The 17477-nt window shown below is 44.8% G+C and overlaps 3 protein-coding genes and 2 long non-coding RNA genes across 9 annotated transcripts; 2 read left to right on the top strand and 3 right to left on the bottom strand.

Annotated features, from left to right (window-relative positions):
* Positions 1–78: 78 nt before the first annotated feature.
* Positions 79–7665, bottom strand: septin7b (septin 7b). 2 transcript variants are annotated; one of them, XM_061289385.1, is made up of 13 exons: positions 7506–7665; positions 5870–5976; positions 5014–5114; positions 4780–4914; positions 3322–3439; positions 3109–3201; positions 2863–2959; positions 2737–2788; positions 2526–2654; positions 2189–2209; positions 1520–1655; positions 1294–1436; positions 79–1180 (listed from the first exon to the last, which is right to left on the bottom strand). In XM_061289385.1, the coding sequence occupies exons 1-13, from the start codon at positions 7513–7515 to the stop codon at positions 1141–1143; spliced, it is 1182 nt and encodes a 393-aa protein (XP_061145369.1). In that variant the 5' UTR covers positions 7516–7665; the 3' UTR covers positions 79–1140. The 2 variants fall into 2 exon arrangements, with proteins under 2 accessions (XP_061145369.1, XP_061145370.1); XM_061289386.1 differs by lacking the exon at positions 2189–2209.
* Positions 5857–8814, top strand: LOC133161137 (uncharacterized). The gene is made up of 2 exons (XR_009716013.1): positions 5857–5996; positions 7756–8814. It is a non-coding gene; the product is annotated as an uncharacterized LOC133161137 (long non-coding RNA).
* A 1217-nt stretch (positions 8815–10031) lies between these two features.
* Positions 10032–13490, top strand: nek10 (NIMA-related kinase 10). Of its 4 annotated transcripts, XR_009716009.1 has the most exons (12): positions 10032–10170; positions 10266–10360; positions 10859–10919; positions 11005–11099; positions 11183–11278; positions 11350–11434; positions 11490–11642; positions 11886–12084; positions 12161–12300; positions 12363–12478; positions 12652–12749; positions 13061–13490. XR_009716009.1 is itself a non-coding variant. In XM_061289395.1 (8 exons), the coding sequence occupies exons 2-8, from the start codon at positions 10266–10268 to the stop codon at positions 11901–11903; spliced, it is 603 nt and encodes a 200-aa protein (XP_061145379.1). In that variant the 5' UTR covers positions 10032–10170; the 3' UTR covers positions 11904–12021. The 4 variants fall into 4 exon arrangements, 2 of the variants coding, with proteins under 2 accessions (XP_061145379.1, XP_061145378.1); XR_009716010.1 differs by lacking the exons at positions 10032–10170; positions 10266–10360 and having other exon boundaries at positions 10794–10919; XM_061289395.1 differs by lacking the exons at positions 12161–12300; positions 12363–12478; positions 12652–12749; positions 13061–13490 and having other exon boundaries at positions 11886–12021.
* On the bottom strand, positions 10865–12733 carry LOC133161135 (uncharacterized). Its single transcript, XR_009716011.1, has 2 exons — positions 12609–12733; positions 10865–12445 (listed from the first exon to the last, which is right to left on the bottom strand). It is a non-coding gene; the product is annotated as an uncharacterized LOC133161135 (long non-coding RNA).
* On the bottom strand, positions 13420–17348 carry LOC133161115 (retinoic acid receptor beta-like). The gene is made up of 8 exons (XM_061289364.1): positions 16976–17348; positions 16473–16606; positions 16263–16404; positions 15237–15412; positions 14919–15095; positions 14601–14805; positions 14369–14527; positions 13420–14235 (listed from the first exon to the last, which is right to left on the bottom strand). The coding sequence occupies exons 1-8, from the start codon at positions 17157–17159 to the stop codon at positions 14069–14071; spliced, it is 1344 nt and encodes a 447-aa protein (XP_061145348.1). The 5' UTR covers positions 17160–17348; the 3' UTR covers positions 13420–14068.
* Positions 17349–17477: the final 129 nt, after the last annotated feature.

The raw sequence follows: 17477 nt of genomic DNA, 5'->3' as shown, positions 1-17477 counted from the left end.
TTTTTTCATGGCCCTAACCCTGCTTGATGGCTTCAGAGCCAGCATGTGCCATCACAATGAGGCCACCTAAGTCAACCGTATGATCACAGGTTTTATTAAGTGACTTTGTACAATACAAATGGAAAAAAATAACATTAAAAATACAAGAAATGGAGTAAATAGCCAAAAGCCAAAAGAAAAAAAAACATGGGTGTCGACTTCATTTCTCACTGGCCATTAAACGTAGCATGACCTAATATTTTCGGGTTTTATTTTCCTAATTTCGTATTTGGTGGCATGTGTTATAAAACTTTATAAACAGTGGACGCAGCTCTCACGTCTCTGAGGATTTTATTTTTCTTCTACACATACAAAAGCAGGCCTTACTTCAGCTGGCTCGGTATATATTTATATATAAAAATAAAAATAAAGAGAAATGTAATACTTTTAACATTATATAAATGGTGGTCCAATGCTAGCGGTAGATGGCTAAACACAGAAAGGTGGATAGGGGGAAAAAAAAAATTGTTATAATGTGAAAATAAGAAGCTTAAGCCAGGAGTTGAGTCTATAAAAAAAGGCCCAGTTTTTTTTTTCTAACTTGGATAGGTTAAACAGCTTCAGCGGGTACTTTCAAGGAAAAAAAGAAAAAATTCATCTTCCCGCTGTATCAAAACATGGAAGAGCGTCTGCCTTATTACAACGTAAATTCTTATTTGTGTCCTGTCACATGTGATTGTACAACCGTCAAAAGAAAAAACACCACGTAAATTAAAAAACAACCTTGCTTGGTAGGAAAAAGGAGCGCAGCAGGAAGGGGCCGGGCCAGAGTTACAACAGTAAGAACAACACCAATAACAATAATAATAATTAAAATAATAACGGTTTGGCCTTTTTCTACTTTGATGTTTTACTGTTGTTAAGGTAAACACATTCTTCAATGATGACGAGTCCTCGGATTGTGTGTGTGTGAAGGATGTTTCCCAAAGAATTCGAGACACACCCACTGCAACAGGGTGCAGGTACAAGAGAAAGAGGAAGATGGGGTTAAAGTTGAAGAGGGGGGGGGGGCGTCAGTGCCACACACTGATGGTGCCCTGAGCGGCAAACGTTGGCAAAGAGAACTAAGCGGACGCGGGTTGGTCCTTGACGACTGTCTCTTTAAAAGATCTTGCCTTTCTTTTTGTTCTTCTCCAGAGTTCTGGAAAACAAACAAATTGACACCATTCGTGAATATTTAATTTTATGAGGGGACTTTTTTTTTTTTTTTTTTAATGGCTTGTTGGAACAATGTAAGTGTTCGGTGTGTCTGACCTGGAGGCCTCCAGTTTCTGCTGCTCCAGGCGCTGTTGGGCTTCCCAGTTGGCTCGCTCCTCCTCAAACACACGCCTCTTCTCCTCCAGCTCCTTGTGCTGCGCCTCCAGATTCTTCTTCATCTGCTCGTGGCGCCGCTGAAGCTACGCGTGCAAAACGGACCATCGAGTGTCGTCATTTACTTTCAAGATTTTTCATGGCGTTGAACTAAAAATGCGTGTATCACCTCTGCTTCAGAGTCCTTGAGCTTCTGCACTTTCTCCTTGACTTTCATCTCAAACACCTGCTCCATCTCCATTTCCATCTTCTTCATCTTGGTCACGTGCTCCCGCCGCTCCTCCTCCATCTGGGCCAGAGGACTCCTGGACGAGCACACAAAGACACCCGCCCACACGGTTACCGGCACGAACGACGGGGCTTTTCAAAAGGGGTTCTCGTGGTTCATGCGCACGGACGGAGGAAAGAGAGCAGTGGAATAGAGAAGAATCAGCAGCTGGACCTGGAAACATGCTGACTTGATTGCAGGCCCTCTCTGAGCAGGGTACACACATATGCAAATGCTCTGGTCCACGAAGAGCCAATTCCACCATTTCGTCCCAAACCAGTGAAGACGAAATCCATAATAGCGCCGTACAAGAAAAATAAAACAAAATGTGTGTACCCCACTGCAACATCTCAGTCTACGAGAGCCCACAGAAAGACAGAAGAGTGCCACGGGTGACAAATTGTCCATTTGACAGACTGTGTGATTCTTTGCAAAGGAGCCACCAGCTGGTCGGAGGAAAGGGCACGAGGATGAGGCGAAGGAAACAGCAGAGGAATGAAAGCGATACGGCGTGGGGGAGGATAAAAAAAAAAAAAAAAGTACAACAACACAAATAAAATGACCACTTACATTCCTTCGACTGCGTCCATTCTAAAAGAAGACGGCACAAAACAAACAAAGCATGCAATGTGAGCTCATGCACTAAAAAGTGTGCCGCACAACGTGAGCGGTGTGTTAGCGTGTTAGCGCCGGGGGCTAAAAACTACCAAACCCGACATTGTGTTTTGTTAAACACCTTATTCGACAGTTCTCCCCAAAAGTGAGGGATATTGCGCTCTGGGGCAACATTTCAGGATGAAGCTAAAATTGCTGAATTTATTGATGGTGCACTTAAAGCTCATCCTGACATCTCACCGCAGAGCCCGAAACGTTTTATCGTGTTAGCTGAGACCTGAATGTGGCTTACTTGGTGGACAGTTGTCCCTTGGCCCTGTTGTTCTCCACGCCGTTGTAGGTGACGGCAGCCAGCTTCCTGCTGCGGTAGTTCTCGTAGTGGACGTTGTTTGTCACGTCCTTCAAGTCCTGCATGTGAGTCCTGCGTGGACGACAAGCGTTTTGTTTTTCGGCACAGTCGAGTCAAACATACGGTCTGGAATTCGTAATGGAGATGTACCTACCTGATGAGCATGTCCCTGAGGATGGTGAAGTCGCAATGGTCGCTGTTCTCAACTAGAAGGGGGAAAAAATAAATTAAAAACACATCCTAGCTGCGTACTGAGTGTCTTTAAAAAGTGAGTCGGCACCTTCCGCGACTCCCCATGGGTACTGTCGTCCCCTGACGCGCTTGCTGTTCACCTCGATGATGGTGTTGCTGCCCACCACGGCCAACGGCAGCTTGTCCTGGAAACGACATTTAGATCTTTAAGAAATTGGAACCTTTACGAGCAAACTTTTGGTGTCCAACATCTCCAATGGTTCTGTAGTTTTTCTAACCCCCAAATTTCCCCCCAAAGCTCAACACTGAACTTTTTGGAGTGGTTTGTGAGCACCTTAATTTTCTTCACAAGACGGTTCTCCTCTTCGTCATCCGTCTCGGGGAACTCGTAGATCTTAATCTTGTGCTCCTGAATCTCCCGCATGATCTGCAGGCGAAGCGAGAGAGACGCCATTTTAGGATGTCCACGACGGGAAGAGGAAAGACAAGGGTACCCGAGGGAGGGTTTTTTTTCCCGTGTTGGGGGGGGGCAATGGAAATTGTTGACCTGCTTCTTGAATTGCTGGCATTCCTCTGGCGTAAGCGTGTCTGCTTTTGCGATCAGCGGGATAACGTTGACTTTTTCGTGCAGACGCTTCATGAACTCGATGTCCAGGGGCTTCAAGCTGGCGGCCACGTAAACACAAACAGCTGGACGTTAGCCATATTGACACGCAACAGATTAGACTAACGTTTACATTCATCAATCCTTGATTGGGGAGTAGAGCACACAAAGTAAGAAGGCATCCGAGACAGCAGACGGATGTTCCGAATGTCAGAGCGACCTCGCAGTCATGAGAAAAGCAAAGAGAGTTTTTCTTGGCCCGTCTTGACGGCTGGATAAATAAGCCGCGGCATTTATGGCAGGCTCGCACACAAAGTTTGGATATCAGTTTACTTTTGTTTCGATTTGAAATGGCAAACACGTTTAACACCAGACAAATAAAATAAAAAAAAGCCTTTTTACGCATGCTAAAAGACACAAGTTGTAAAACGAGCCGATATCCATGACGTGATATATGCGAATGTCGATTTCATTAAACAGCAGGGGGCGCTATAGGGCAAAATGGCCGCACCCTGAGAGGGAAGAAAATGGATGGGAGTCATGTGCTTCATTCTCATTCCAAGAACACAATTTTATCCAGAAATAATACAATTCAGTACTGCCCAAAATAAAATGCCTGGAGTTCCCCCTTCTCAAAAAAAAAAAGAAAAAATGGTGAGCAAAATGTTTGCTCGTCATCTGGCTTCCATCGCCAAGACAGCAGTCCTTATGCAAGTTGCAACACATTTCAATTGAATAAAGACAAACCACAAATATGCACATGAGCAGCATGCTTATCATTTCAATTCAAAAGAGGGACTTCTCCTTTCCAGTCTGAAGCTATTTTCTCTTTCAGCAGAAATGCAAAGCCACCAAAGTATCAGGTTTTTATCTGTGGCTTCTCGTCGAGCCTTTTTATTAGAAACACGTGTGCGCTAGCTTTGCTATATGGAAAGAATTTGGGGGATGATTAACAGCCAAATTGTCTGTAAAAAAAAAAAAAAAAGAAAAATGAGAAAGAAAATTTTTTAGCGTATCCTCATGAGTCTCGACGTGCTCGGAGGCGAAGAGTGCGGCCTGAGGACGTAGTTTGCGCAAACACGGCGTCTCGGCAAAGAGGACAGAGGCCACTTTATTAGCGTGTGCCCACGCCACAGTGCCGCATTGCATGCATAGAGATTAGATTCATTTCCAGGCAAAAAAACATTTCAAGCTCTTAATCAGCTGCCGGCTATTTTGTCAACGCTTCCTCCATGGTGACGCAAGCGGGTTTTTTTTTTCCCCTCTTACAAGACAGTTGGGTCAGGCTCACATTATCTGTTACAATGATGGCCCGAGTGGAGGCAGTTGTCAGAAACCGCGCTGCACATTCAATTTGCACACTCAAACCGAAAGAGCGCCGATTGAGTTTGTGCCACTCACCCGTGTCCTGACGGTGCGATAAAGTAGAGGCAGCAGTGAATTCGGCTGTCGGGCATCTGCCGTCTGTTCACGCGCGATTCAGAGTTCAGGTAGTCCTCGAACTTGCTGTCGATGTGGTCGATGATCGGCTGCCAGCTGCGCACGCAAACGACAACATCAATGAACGGAGATGTTACGGCGTGGGATGGATGGATGAAGCCTCAAGTGTCGAGCAGAAGAGGCGGAAATGTTCACCAGTTGCTGTTGTCCACGGCATCTCCGAAGCCCGGGGTGTCGACGATTGTGAGCAACAACTGCACGCCGCCTTCCTTGATGAGCACTTTCGACTGTTCCACCTGAAGTTACAAAAGAAACAGTCCTACGTGAGCGACACTGTCCCTGACTCATGCTTGGGAACTCAACGACACCCACGTCACTCACCGGGCCAGGAAGGACCCGCCCTTAAAAGCCACAGACAGTGTTGAGTGTGACGATGACCACCCAAAAGTGACACAGATCAAATCCTCACATATCATTATTGTTGTTCAATAATGACATTTTTTTTTGATCAGTTTACTGGATTAATCGGTAGGCTAATCGGTTGAAGAATCAATTTTCTCAATATTTGATGAATGCAACGCTAGTTGTTTTTTTTGTTTTTTTGACATGAAGCATTAGTTGTTATACAAGATGTCAACATTGCCTGTGTGGTTAAAAAGCTTTTCGTAATCTGGAACAATACAATTGATCGGAGTGGTCAATTGCACTGGACTTTGGAGGTCCCCTCTGTAAAATCATTAGCGCCGCCGGCTATCGGCGCACACACGCACGAGGCCAGCGGCGTGTTGGGACAGGTCATCCTCGCAATGTGATATTAGCTAACTATGTTGAAGAACCGGTCCAACATACAAACATCGGTGTCGTCACAGATCAGACAAAGGTGTCAAGATAAGGAGCCAGCTGACACTGAACACGACAAGTAGAAACAGAATCGCTATCTACGTCAATCGAGACCGGCTCCAATGCAAAATATTTGGCCACGCATTCTTTCAACGCTAAAAGGAAACCGAATGTCCACGGCAGTGGAGTTGACGTCTCGACTCCGATGTACCTGGACAGTCTTCTTGATTCGATGCGAAGGTCCGGGATACTCTGATGAGTACAGATCGGTGAGGAAGAGGGAGTTGATCAGCGTGGATTTGCCCAACCCCGATTCACCTGGAGGAAGAGCAGCAAAGGTCACGACTCTTATTGTGAAGAAATAAAAAAAAAAACAAATTGCAAGCTGCATCGTTTGTAAACAAGTGTGTGCCTTTAGGAGGCGGGGCTTAGGGACGGTGAATTTCCTTTCCAATTCATATGCCCACTTTGTTGTTTAAAGCAGCTATTGATGAAAAAGGAGAGCTTTCAAGTCTCCTTTCATCAGTGGATCAGAGATGTCACTAATAAGTGTCCTAATTTCCCCAATGGGGCCAGCGTCCCAAAATGGCTCGGGTTGGTTGGACCTTAAGTGTATTTATTCACAGTGAATGAGTGAATACAAAACAAATGCAACAACGCAATCCGCAAAGCATTTGTGCACGTTAATGGTTGTTAGACAACCAACAGAGCATCTCATTGTGCTCCTCTGGAACCTTGTCAAGCTGGGGCGCTCCAGCGTGGACGCCATCCAAAGGATCATGGGCTCACGTGAACATTGATCCTGGTTCGGCCTGGCTAACGTTCAACAGACAGTGGAGTTGAGGAATTTGCTTTTTTCTTTTTAGCAAAAAAAAAAAAAAAAACATTTTCCCGCAAAGCCAGAACAGGAAGCCGCGATGGACGCTGGCATCGGTCCCTTCTTCACTCACACCTCCTCCCCTCGGTGACGTTCTTGTACTGCACTGCTGGGCCATGTGGGCTCCATGCGAAGCGCAGCCAAGACAAGCGCAACACTGAGTGTGTGCGCGTGTGTTAGTGGGAGAATGGCAACACAAAGAAAACAAGCTGTTCACTAAAAATGAGCCTCTAAAACCTTTTCCATGTCCGCTCACATTCCACCATCGGGCCCAAAATGGGAAAAGTGGCTCCAAACACAACAACGAAACCTAAATCACGACTCAAACTGCCTTTTTGAAAGATGTAGATCTTGTTCGCCACTTCCACACTTTAGATCGATAAATCGTGTCAGTAGCCTTTGGACAAGAGCTGTGGGCTAACCCAGAACCTCCGAACTGTGCGGCAGAAATGCGAACCACTAGGGTTCCTTGTTTTAAACATAATACTGCTATAACGACACGAAAAGAAACAGAAGGCCTCGGTCTTTTGTCATTGACGCGCTCGCTAACACGTTTGGAGCGTGTCCAGCTGCGTGCGGAGCCAAAAAGTCCAGCGCCAGCTATTCTTAGAGACGCGCCTTTACGAACACTCGATCCGCGGCACAGGAAATGCTTTTGACCCGAGCGAGCATTTTCCCTCTGAACTGACGAGCCGGAGGAGAAACTCTGCATTTTATTTCCATCAGTGTTGCTGCAAGATGATGTTGCAGATTATTCCGAGCCGCCTCCGCAGCTTTTTCACTTGGCAAAGACAACGCGGGTGGCTTGTCCGAAGTGTATAAAGACGGCTACACACACAGAGACACAATCTTGTCTCAACAAAACAAACTACAACGAAGACATTGAAATGCCAAGCACCTTTTTTTTGGGGGGGGGGGGTCACAATGAGACAATTGAAAGCACAACAAGGCAGGCAGCTTGCGCTCTTACCAACGACCATCAGGGTGAACTCAAAGCCCCTCTTGACCGACTTCCTGTACACTTGGTTGGGGAGGCTTGCGAAGCCGACATATCCTTCGAGGTTCTTTTGCTGCTGCAAGACAAACAACGGGAAATCACAGGCGATCTTTTCCAGCTAGTATTATTTTGGATATATTTAGATTGGAGTGCTGCGGGCATTCGTTCATTATTATTCATTGTCACAAAGGATGACTTGAATACTTACAGCTGTTTTATGCAGATCGGCGTGGGGGCGACACACCGGCACCAGGAAGCAAAGAGAAGAGAGCGAAAAAATGAGCATCAGAGCACATGACAAACATACAACAGGAGACATTTGACCCACGCGCTGTGTTTCACAACATGCACTCCCCTTTATGTGATGAAGAAAAAGACTATTTATTTCAGTGTTTGCCTGGGGCGCCGAGGCAAAAGAAGAGCATCTCTTCCCTGTGCTGCAGCTCGGCGGATTGGTCATTAACAAACGTATTTTTCTTATCGCAGACATTTCCCTCACGAGTAACCGACATCTGATATATCTGCAAGAGGAACAAACTGCTGTGTCCACTCATTCCAATTGGGGAAGGACAATGCAATTTCCAAAATATGTCCACTCATTCCAATAGGGGAAGGACAATGCAATTTCAAAAATAATCTAATTACGATTAAACATCAATATTCTGATTGTGATTTATGAAGCAATTATTTTCGGCCCATTTTGTTATTTTCCCGTGTGCTTTTTTTTTCTTTTTTAGCAAACACAAGATGTTGTTTGGTTAAATTCACAATGTGGAATTCTTTTAGTTTGATGTTTTATTTGACAGTAAACTTCAACTGGAAGTGACAATCAACAACTTGAGTGTCTGCTCTTTGAAGAATTGTTTACCAAGCGCCCGATTTATTCTCGTGGTGAAGCGAATTGAGTTTGCTGCTGCCAGCTAGCGTTTGCCTCTCAAATTCTTCCAGCCAAGTAAAAAAAAAGAAGATAATTGGCAGAGTAACAGCTCGTGTCTTGGAAAACTTGTAAATCAGGTCACTCGTAACTCAAGCTGCCAACGTATAGTAGTTATCTGCGTTCCATTTCTTTTCCTTGACTTTGTTTTCTTCAATTTACTGGTGGGAAAATAACAATGTTGCATTTCATCTCAGTGACAAATGATTTATGACAAATTGATTTATGAGGATACCACAGACCCATAAAGATGAACGTACGTTCAGGAAAAGTCATTATACTGTACTAACTAGTTATTGATTCACAGGACACTTAATACACAGGCTGCAATAGTCTTAGACCAGTGATTTTAGAAGTCAAAAGATGCCCGCTGAGAGACAAAATCCAATTTAATCCAGATTAGAAAGCAGGGGCGGCCTGCCTTCTTCTCCTCTTTTAAACCTTAGTGTTACCTCCAGGCTACCTAGTTTGAAACGATCAACAACACAATTATTTTCAGGATTTATAGAAACACACATGGACGACAATTATCTGGCACGTATGAATTCAGGGTCCATGGTCTTTTTTTTTTTTTTTTGTGGGGGACAGCTACGAGCTAAAATGTCTCAAATGAGCGTTTTGGGACTTTCAATTCATTCAATTGATGATAAATAAAACAATATAAGAAAGACATATGTTTCGTTTTTTCCACAAACCAGGAATAATTGCCGAACGCTGTTTAAATCCATAAAGTGACCATGGAGGAGCGAATAAATCACTCCGGCGTGGCAATGTTAGCGGCGAAAACTTAAATTAAAAGTATTAAGGGTGGCCGATATCGTAAAACGAGTGCAGCGTTGCGGTTAACTTGGATTTTTTGAGGAGTTTGCTAAAGAGCAAGCGACAGGAAATGACACTCCCGCTAGCTGCTAGCCAAAAATGAAGCTAATGCTAAGCTAGCGTATCCAAGTGGAGGCGGACGACTGGGCGTTGGTTGCTCAGACGACTGTACAAGCTTTTCAAAAAGCACCCCGGTCAAATGTAGCAGATATAACGCGGACATCGATCATAATCGTGGCATTTTTACAACCGGCTCGGGCGATAGATCTAATAGACGGTAGCCGAAGAAGCAAGCACGCTCACCCATAGCGTTGACGCTCCCTGCCGCCTCAATAGCAGATCATTCACGAGCCGACATTCCCCCAGTCTGAGCGCATTTACGCGAGTTACGTACTATAAATGACGTAACTGCAAGCACAATTCCCGTAGCTGCGCTGCAATCTCAACGCAGCTCCTACGTGAATGCTAGCGGGCAAGTCTCGCGAGCACGCCGAATTCTTTTCAGACCAAGTCTAGTCTCGCGGCGTTTCACCGCGAAGCACATTTTTTTTTCGAAACGTTTCTTATAAATCTAAGAGAATAGTTACAATGATCAATTATTACGTTTAGCTGGCACAAGGTATACTAGTAATTGGATAAAGTCGCAACTGTCCCTCATTTAATTATCAGTTTTTCCGTTGCTAGTTCATTCCATTGGAAATATGACGCTTTTACTTGTATCCATGGCAACCGAGACTGCCACTGCTACCTCTGCTGCCTCGAGCGTCGTTTTATTACCGATGTTAGGTCTTCTTTGAATGGACTAATAACAAGAGGGCAACATTTTCAACCTAAACAACAAGGCGAAATTATAACCTAATCACCATTTATGACAATGGAGGAAGGGTAAGAAGTGACTTTTAGGTTAAAAAGCTTATTTTCTCCTAATATACAGTTGAGTTGTTGTTAATAAAATAAAATAATTGTGTTTACCTCCACAGATGACTCAAACAAATTATAAAATGTCCAAGCGAGTAAAAAAAGACAGCAGAGGGGACAGAAAAGCTTTGCCATCATCCACAGGAATCCACAGCGAGTAAGCGATACGCCCCTTGGCTGTGATCTAATGTGTTTGTGACATCATTAGCATCAAATATACATGACGTCATGTTATATTAAAAAACATCTCACTAGATATGATGATGTTGATAGTGATACTGCTTTATTTTGTTGGGGCTGTGGTTTGGTTTCCTATTTTATGTTTGTCCTTTATTGGCCTCGTGTTGATTTTATGTTAGTACAATTGTGCTGTGTTGGCACCTAATTTAATAGTGCAACAAGCTCATAAGTGATTAAAGGACAAAGTTACTGAAGCTAATTATAACAGTATGCACATTCTCTTTCTCATGTTGAGCTTGCGCCCATTTTATAAAGAATGCTGCAAAGCATGCTGGGAAGTGTGGAGCTGTGGGTTGGGCCTAAAAAAAATAATCAAATTGTGTGCCAAACATCTTTTTTTTGTTGACCCACTTGTCTTCTGTACATTCTATTCTGAAGAAAAGTAAGCAGTGACTGACAAGAAACATTTTTGCAGGACACCATGTCATCTGAGAAGGCTTCAGGCCCTGCTTGCCAAGAGCAACCACAAACAAGAGGTGAAGGAAAACAAAGCAGGCTGTTTTGATTTCGATACAAAGAGGCTCATGTTTCCTCAGGTGCGCTGCTCCATATGTGTTGCAGGTGTCGGGTCGAACCAAAGCAGTCGGTAGCAGATTCCACAGCCCGCACCCACCCAAAGACAACAATGGGGAATCGGCCGAGCTGGAGAAATTCAGGTTCCGGTGACCAAAAATATTATCATGGCTCACAATGTAATATAATAAGAGGGTCATTTAAAGAGCTAATGTTCCTGTTCCAGCGTAACATATAGCAAGCTGAGATGTTTTAGCAGCCACCCATCACAGAAGCTTTTTGCAGACATCCTCACCTTGCTGGTCAACAACCGCCTCTGCAGGTAAAATAGAATTGCTGTTGATTCTAAGATAGAAAAAGTCAACACAGTTTGGTCTTCTCCTTCCTGTGCAGTGATTGGATAGAGCTGGCGCCGCCCGATTGGGCCCTCAGAGTTCTGCTGTGTCTTCGACTGCTCAACAGGGATCCTCAGCATCAGGTAAAAACTTTGCACGAGTAACTTCAACTATCTACTCATCTATTCTTCTTTTCAGAAAATGTTTCATCTTCTCCAAGGCGTCCAATTGGTTTTTGGTGCCTTCCTGGATACAAAAAAAAATAATATTTTGACAGCGCCGGCGGAGAACATACAACGGAGGAGCTCGGACGGCGCCGGGTTCCCGACAACGTCATGGCCCTGCAGTCAGGTTGGCCGACAGCACAAGCACAGACTAGGGAACATTTTTTTCGAGGTTAGAGGTCAAGCTGCAGCGGTTTAAGCGAGTGATTTGTTGCCTGAAAAAAAAACCATCCAGGATCCCCAGAGATGTTTTATCACAGGCTGAGAACGTAAACAAGTCATTTCCCGAAAGGAGAATCACAAGCTTCATTCTTCCATTCTGCCCATTTGTAAAAAATCTGAAATATTTTTCTATCTTTTTTTTCTCCAGCCTGCTGCACAGCTCTGACCGAGCTCAGCCTGGAAGACTCGTGCGCTCATCACATGGTGCAGGTCGGTTCCGACCGAGAAGTGAGTGGAAAACATAACAATTGAATCCAGTCGAGTTCCCCCTCCAGGAAAACGGAATCTACACCCTCGCCAAACTGACTTTACCGCAAAACTCTGAAGCCGAGCCGTCCTCTTTACAAGTATGACTCTTTTGTGTTTGTGATATACGATGACACACATGGTTGGCGTAACATGAGCCGATTGGTCGCTTGGCAGTGTTACGCATTCCGAGCGCTGCGCTTTCTCTTCGGCGTGGAAAGGAACAGACATCATTTCAAGAGGTACCGATGACATCACCAAAGTCAACTTGATGGATGTTAAGTGACCCGCATAACCTGAAGACGGAGATCAGCAAGGTGGGACTACAAATATGGTTTCTTACCTCCGTGAAGGCTTACAAAATGTTTCTTCCCTGCAGCTGGTCCAGGCGTCATGTGATCTAATGGAGTCTGGTTCCAGCGGTCCAGACTGGTGGCCTGTGGTGCTTCCACAGGTGACTGTCTGAGGGAAGGAGTCACATATGAGCAGATGCAGGTACACATGGATTTAGTTTTTATATTTAAGGCTCAGTATTTTCCAATGCATTTCTAAAATTACTTTTTAATATATTGAACAAGTGTATTTTAAGAAATTTAAATGTTAGTAACATATTTGCATGTCCCACCTCAAATTTGATGTTACTGAAATTCCACCCTGGTTCTCCTCAGGCCGTGGTAGAGGAGCTGCTGGACGAAAGCGGCTACTACCAAGATGGCAGGTGCACGTCACCATGGCGACAAGCTGCTTCCTGTGTGGGCACAACTGAGTAGGTTGAACAAACAGCACTTCGGGGGTGTGTGTGTGTGTAAAACCGCATACCTAAATAGAAGTCAAGCAAAACACATTTATAGAGGAAATGAACTCACACAGTCAGGCCTGTTCAGTCTGCTGCTGACGTCAACACAAGCACACGTAGCAATTGAAAGCCAGGCCATAATATAAGGTACACTTTAGTTGTGTTGATGCGTGTGTTTAGTGAGCAGTACCTTATTTAGCCACAAGAGGGAAGCAAAGCATTAGAAATACTTCTCAGTACGCGCTTCATTCATTAAATGATTTGTTTTGTGTTGATTTTAGGGAGGCAAAGAAAAAAAGCGAGCGCCGGCCGCGTTCATCATCTTGAATCACAAATGGAAATCCTCGATTTGAACTCATTAAATAAATGACTCGGGTTTGGCACCAATATCATGTGACATATATTCAGGTAAGGAAGCTCAATTTCCTCTTTGTTTCAGTCACTTTCTGCAGTTTTGCACTTTAAACTACATGGAAGAATAAAACTTTCACAAAATGCCATTTGTGAGATATCTGTGATGCCTTCTAAGATTCTTAAAATATGTGACAACCCGAAGGAGTGTATATTTTGTCATGTAGTACCTTCACACACCTGTAGGGGGAGTACGTTGCACTCAATAATCTATTCCTCTTCAAATGAATATAATCAACAAGAGTCAGTGAGTGTTTAATATATTAATGACACATCATTGTTAATCAAACTGCGATGAGATGAGGCTTGGGCAGTTTTTAAGAGGTTGCCATGGCAACACTGTTTCAAGTGAATTAAACAATGTTAAGTGAGGTGACGGCGATTGGTACTGTGTGCGGTTTACACGTGTTTCCGCTCACATGCGTGCTCACGGGCCCACGTGGCAAATCAATTATGAACTCACCTCGGAATTTTTGTTCCCTATTTGGAAAATTCCAATTACACACAGTCTCTATTTAGTTTTTCCAACTACGCGGCATACAAACACGTGAACAATATTTGAAGGGACTGTAAAGATCCCCCCTCAAAAATGTCAATCCTTGTAACTTGACAAAAGGTCAAATAAAAATATAAACAGTAAAATGTAAACCTCGCAAGAAATATAAGCTTTTTGTTTTTTTTTTAATCCTGAATTTGAGTCCCCAATGGATTGGAAGCGTAATCCAGTTTGTATTGCTCGCTACTATTTTGGACCTTTTCAGACCTGGAAAAGTGTTAGCTTGCTTTTTTTTTTTGTACCCTGACATATCCCACGAGGTAAAACAAATCCATGAGCTGTCTTCGCAATATAAATAAAGTCCAGAAGATCTTACAAGAGGTTAGCTTTGTTGCTGTTGTTCCCGGAGATGGTCAAGTTGACGACCACGTCCCTCAATTGTCCAAGAATTGTTTTCTTTGTTTTCCGGGACCTCGTCCAGCATCTCCTGGATGAGTGGCGGCATACAGCCCGGGATTTCCATTTTTAACGTGACCACACGCTCAGCTCCTTAAAAAACACACACGGGACTTTATAGCTGTGCTTTTCAAACTGGGCTCGAAAAAAAATGCCGCTAGTGCGACATAATTGTTCCAAGATTTTGTGAAGCCCAGTTTTAGAGTGTGTGATGATTTTGTGGCACCTTTAGCGCTGATACTGCGCAGGTCTGTGATCTTCATGAGGGCCCTGGGGAAGAGCAGTTGCGCGCTGGGCCGACGTTTGCGCGAGTAGATCTTAAGAGCCTCCAGAAGAGGCTCCTGCAGCACCTCCACCTTGGACGGCTCCTTCAGGTCCTGCCGATCTGCCTCCGCCCCGAAAAATAGGAGTTTGATTTGCACCTGGGGGAGACGTGTATCGACAAAAGCATGCATTACCCCCGGAGACGAGACAGATGGCGCTGAGGAGTCCGCTTTCAGTGTCGTCCATTTGTAAAGGCGCCATCTGTCCAGCGAAAGTGAAAACCGGATCTGTGAGCGGACCAAAGCCGGCGTTGTGGATCTGAGTTCGCGTCAGCGTCAGGCCATCCGAGAAGGTCATGGTGTCCTTTTCCGGGGTGTAGCGAGCACAAATCCTCAGAATCTAAACAGCCGGGAGATGATCATGATTTACTTGTATCCAAAAAAAGTTCTGAAATCAATAGTAATACAATACGGAAAGAGATTCAGATCAATTTTCCAAAAGTGATTTCTCACCAGCATATCCAGGCAGGCGGACCTGAGCAGGGTGATCTGGTCGGCCATGTTGAGGCCGGTGAATCCGGGCACTCTCTTGGCAAACTCCACCACTTTGATGATGCACCTTGTGGCCAGATCGCTGAACTTGTCCCACAGACCCAAGTCCAATTGGACCCTCTGCTCAGAGCTGGACTTCTATAAGTGGGTTGGGGGGGGGGGATATTGACGTGGCCGAGGGTTCCTACTTTTGTCCGAATATTGACTCAGTGATGGTAGCAAAGCACTATTTTTGTCTAAACAAAACTCCCAACGCATTTCGATTCCGCCGACACTCACTGTGGTGTACTGTCCGAGTTGGCGTAGTGGCGGGAACGTGTCTCTGTGCGCCATGCAGATCTTCTCCACGATGGCGTCCAGCTCGGCTGTCATCTCGTACGTGTCGCCGATGGCCATCTTGGGAACTTCGTCCTGCTTCTTGGCCTTCTTCTGACTCGTTCTGTCGTTCCTCACCGCTGAACACATTGCATTTTTAATTTCATTTCATGCCGATTTTTTATGTATGTTAAATTGAATACAATTAACACCTTTAACGTTTTTGTAACCCCTTAAAACGTCTTTTTCGCTCGGGCACTTTTTTGAACTCAAACATGTTGGAAGCACAAATATACCGTAATTTTCGGACTATAAGTCGCGTGGGGGGGGCGACTTATACTCAGGAGCGACTTATATACATATATATGTTTTTTTTTCACTTTTTTGGGGCATTTTATGGCTGGTGTGACTTATAGTCCGAAAACTACGGTAGTCATAATAACTTTCCTTTTAAAGTCCAACATGTAACGCAAACCCATTTTCTCCACGTTGTCCCACTGACTGAGGCACATGTGAGTGGATGCTATTACGCAACAAGCCACGCTGCTCTACTTCTTCTCTTGCTGGCGTGTAAAGAGTTCAATGGGAGGATCTCATGTTACGTCCTTATTCCATTTTGCACTGTGTGTGTGTGTTTGCGCACCATGTGACGCCACTCTTATGTAATAGACCACAGCCTGCCCGCCTCCATGACATGTGGCCACAGGTTGGCCAATAGCAGAGCCTGACTGCTACGAAATTCACTCTCACAGACACGCACACATGCTCGCACCGGGCTATGTGGGTCACTAACACATTTTTTGGGTGACAGGTGCTCCAGTAAAAAAAAAAAAAGAAGGGCAGCACTGAAATCAGTGTCAGTGCCATCAAACAGGAGGGCATTCGTTTGGCATAAATTATTACATGACAGGCGAAAATTGGGTTGAAAGTCAGTGTTTTTCTATTGCGTAGCTAATGCTAATGCTAGGCCTAAAAGTGTTTTGCACTTACATTGTTGGGACATGCCGACCGCCAAGCATTTGTGCAGCCTGCAATACTGACACGTGTTCCTGGTCACCTTGGTGATGACACACTTCCTGTCTCGCTGACACGTGTATGATATTTTCTTCTGGACGCTACGGCGAAAGAAACCCTGAGCGAAGGAGGGAAACAGAAACGAGCTAGCCGTTGCTAAATTCAAGCCTTGATTTTGTGCGCTACCTTGCAGCCTTCGCAGGCGCTGACTCCGTAGTGGTAGCCTGATGACTTGTCCTGGCAGATGAAGCAAGGTTTGTAGGCGCGAGGTGGCGGAGAGGAGGGGGTGCACATGGACGAACTGCTGGGGCTTATCACGGCTGGAATAGGGAAAAATATCGAGAGTTTCAGGTTAGGCTTTGAAGCAAAGAATAGGATTTGAAAATGAAGGTTGGGTTTCAAGTTAAGAAATCAGGCCTCAATTAGGGTTTCAAGTCCGGGTTTTAATTTAGGGACTCTCACCTGGTTAAGTGTTTCAAATTAAAGTTTGAAATTAGGGTTTCAAGTTAAAGTCAAAGGTGTTTATTAGTTATGGGTTCATTTAAAGCGACAGGCAGACATTGCGCAGATTTCATGACTTTTGATGATGACGTCATATCTTCTTTCTGTTTTGGCATGAAAGAACGCCAGTGCGGTTCGGTACCTTCACACCTTCATCCACATTCCACTCCACTGCGCCGTGTACTTACATTGCCAGTAGCCGTGGAAGAGCTCCGGGAGGTCCCCCACTGTGAGCCGCTGCACCGGGCGGTGGTGCTCCGAGGGGCGCTCCAGGCGTTGCCGTCGGATATCGTTCGGGTTCCCAGCCGTTAGCATGCACGGGCTCGCCGGCTTCGCGGTGTCGAAGACCTGCAGGTCCATGTAGTCGAACATCTTTCTTATTATTATCGTTCTTATTTTTTGTTGCTGATATTTTCCTTCTCGGTGTCAGCGTGACGCAGTCCTCAAGCAGCAGTTTGTTTTGGACCGAACCAAAAAAGTTGGACGGGTCCACTTGAGGACTACAAGAAAATGAAAAAGGAGTCAGTTCGCACTCGACCTGAACTCCGCGTGAACCGCCTCTGTGCGCTGACCTTCAAATGACCCGCGGTGACGTCACAGCACTTTCGCCAAAGAGCTTTTGAATACGTTTTCTTTCTTTGTTTATACCTTTTGTAAAAAAAAAATCACATTACATTACAAAAACAAAAA

Source organism: Syngnathus typhle, linkage group LG10 (genome assembly GCF_033458585.1).
Source record: "Syngnathus typhle isolate RoL2023-S1 ecotype Sweden linkage group LG10, RoL_Styp_1.0, whole genome shotgun sequence".
Taxonomy (NCBI): domain Eukaryota; kingdom Metazoa; phylum Chordata; class Actinopteri; order Syngnathiformes; family Syngnathidae; genus Syngnathus; species Syngnathus typhle.
The sequence above is the reverse complement of the archived record's forward strand: the minus strand, read 5'-3'. Positions and strand labels throughout refer to the sequence as shown.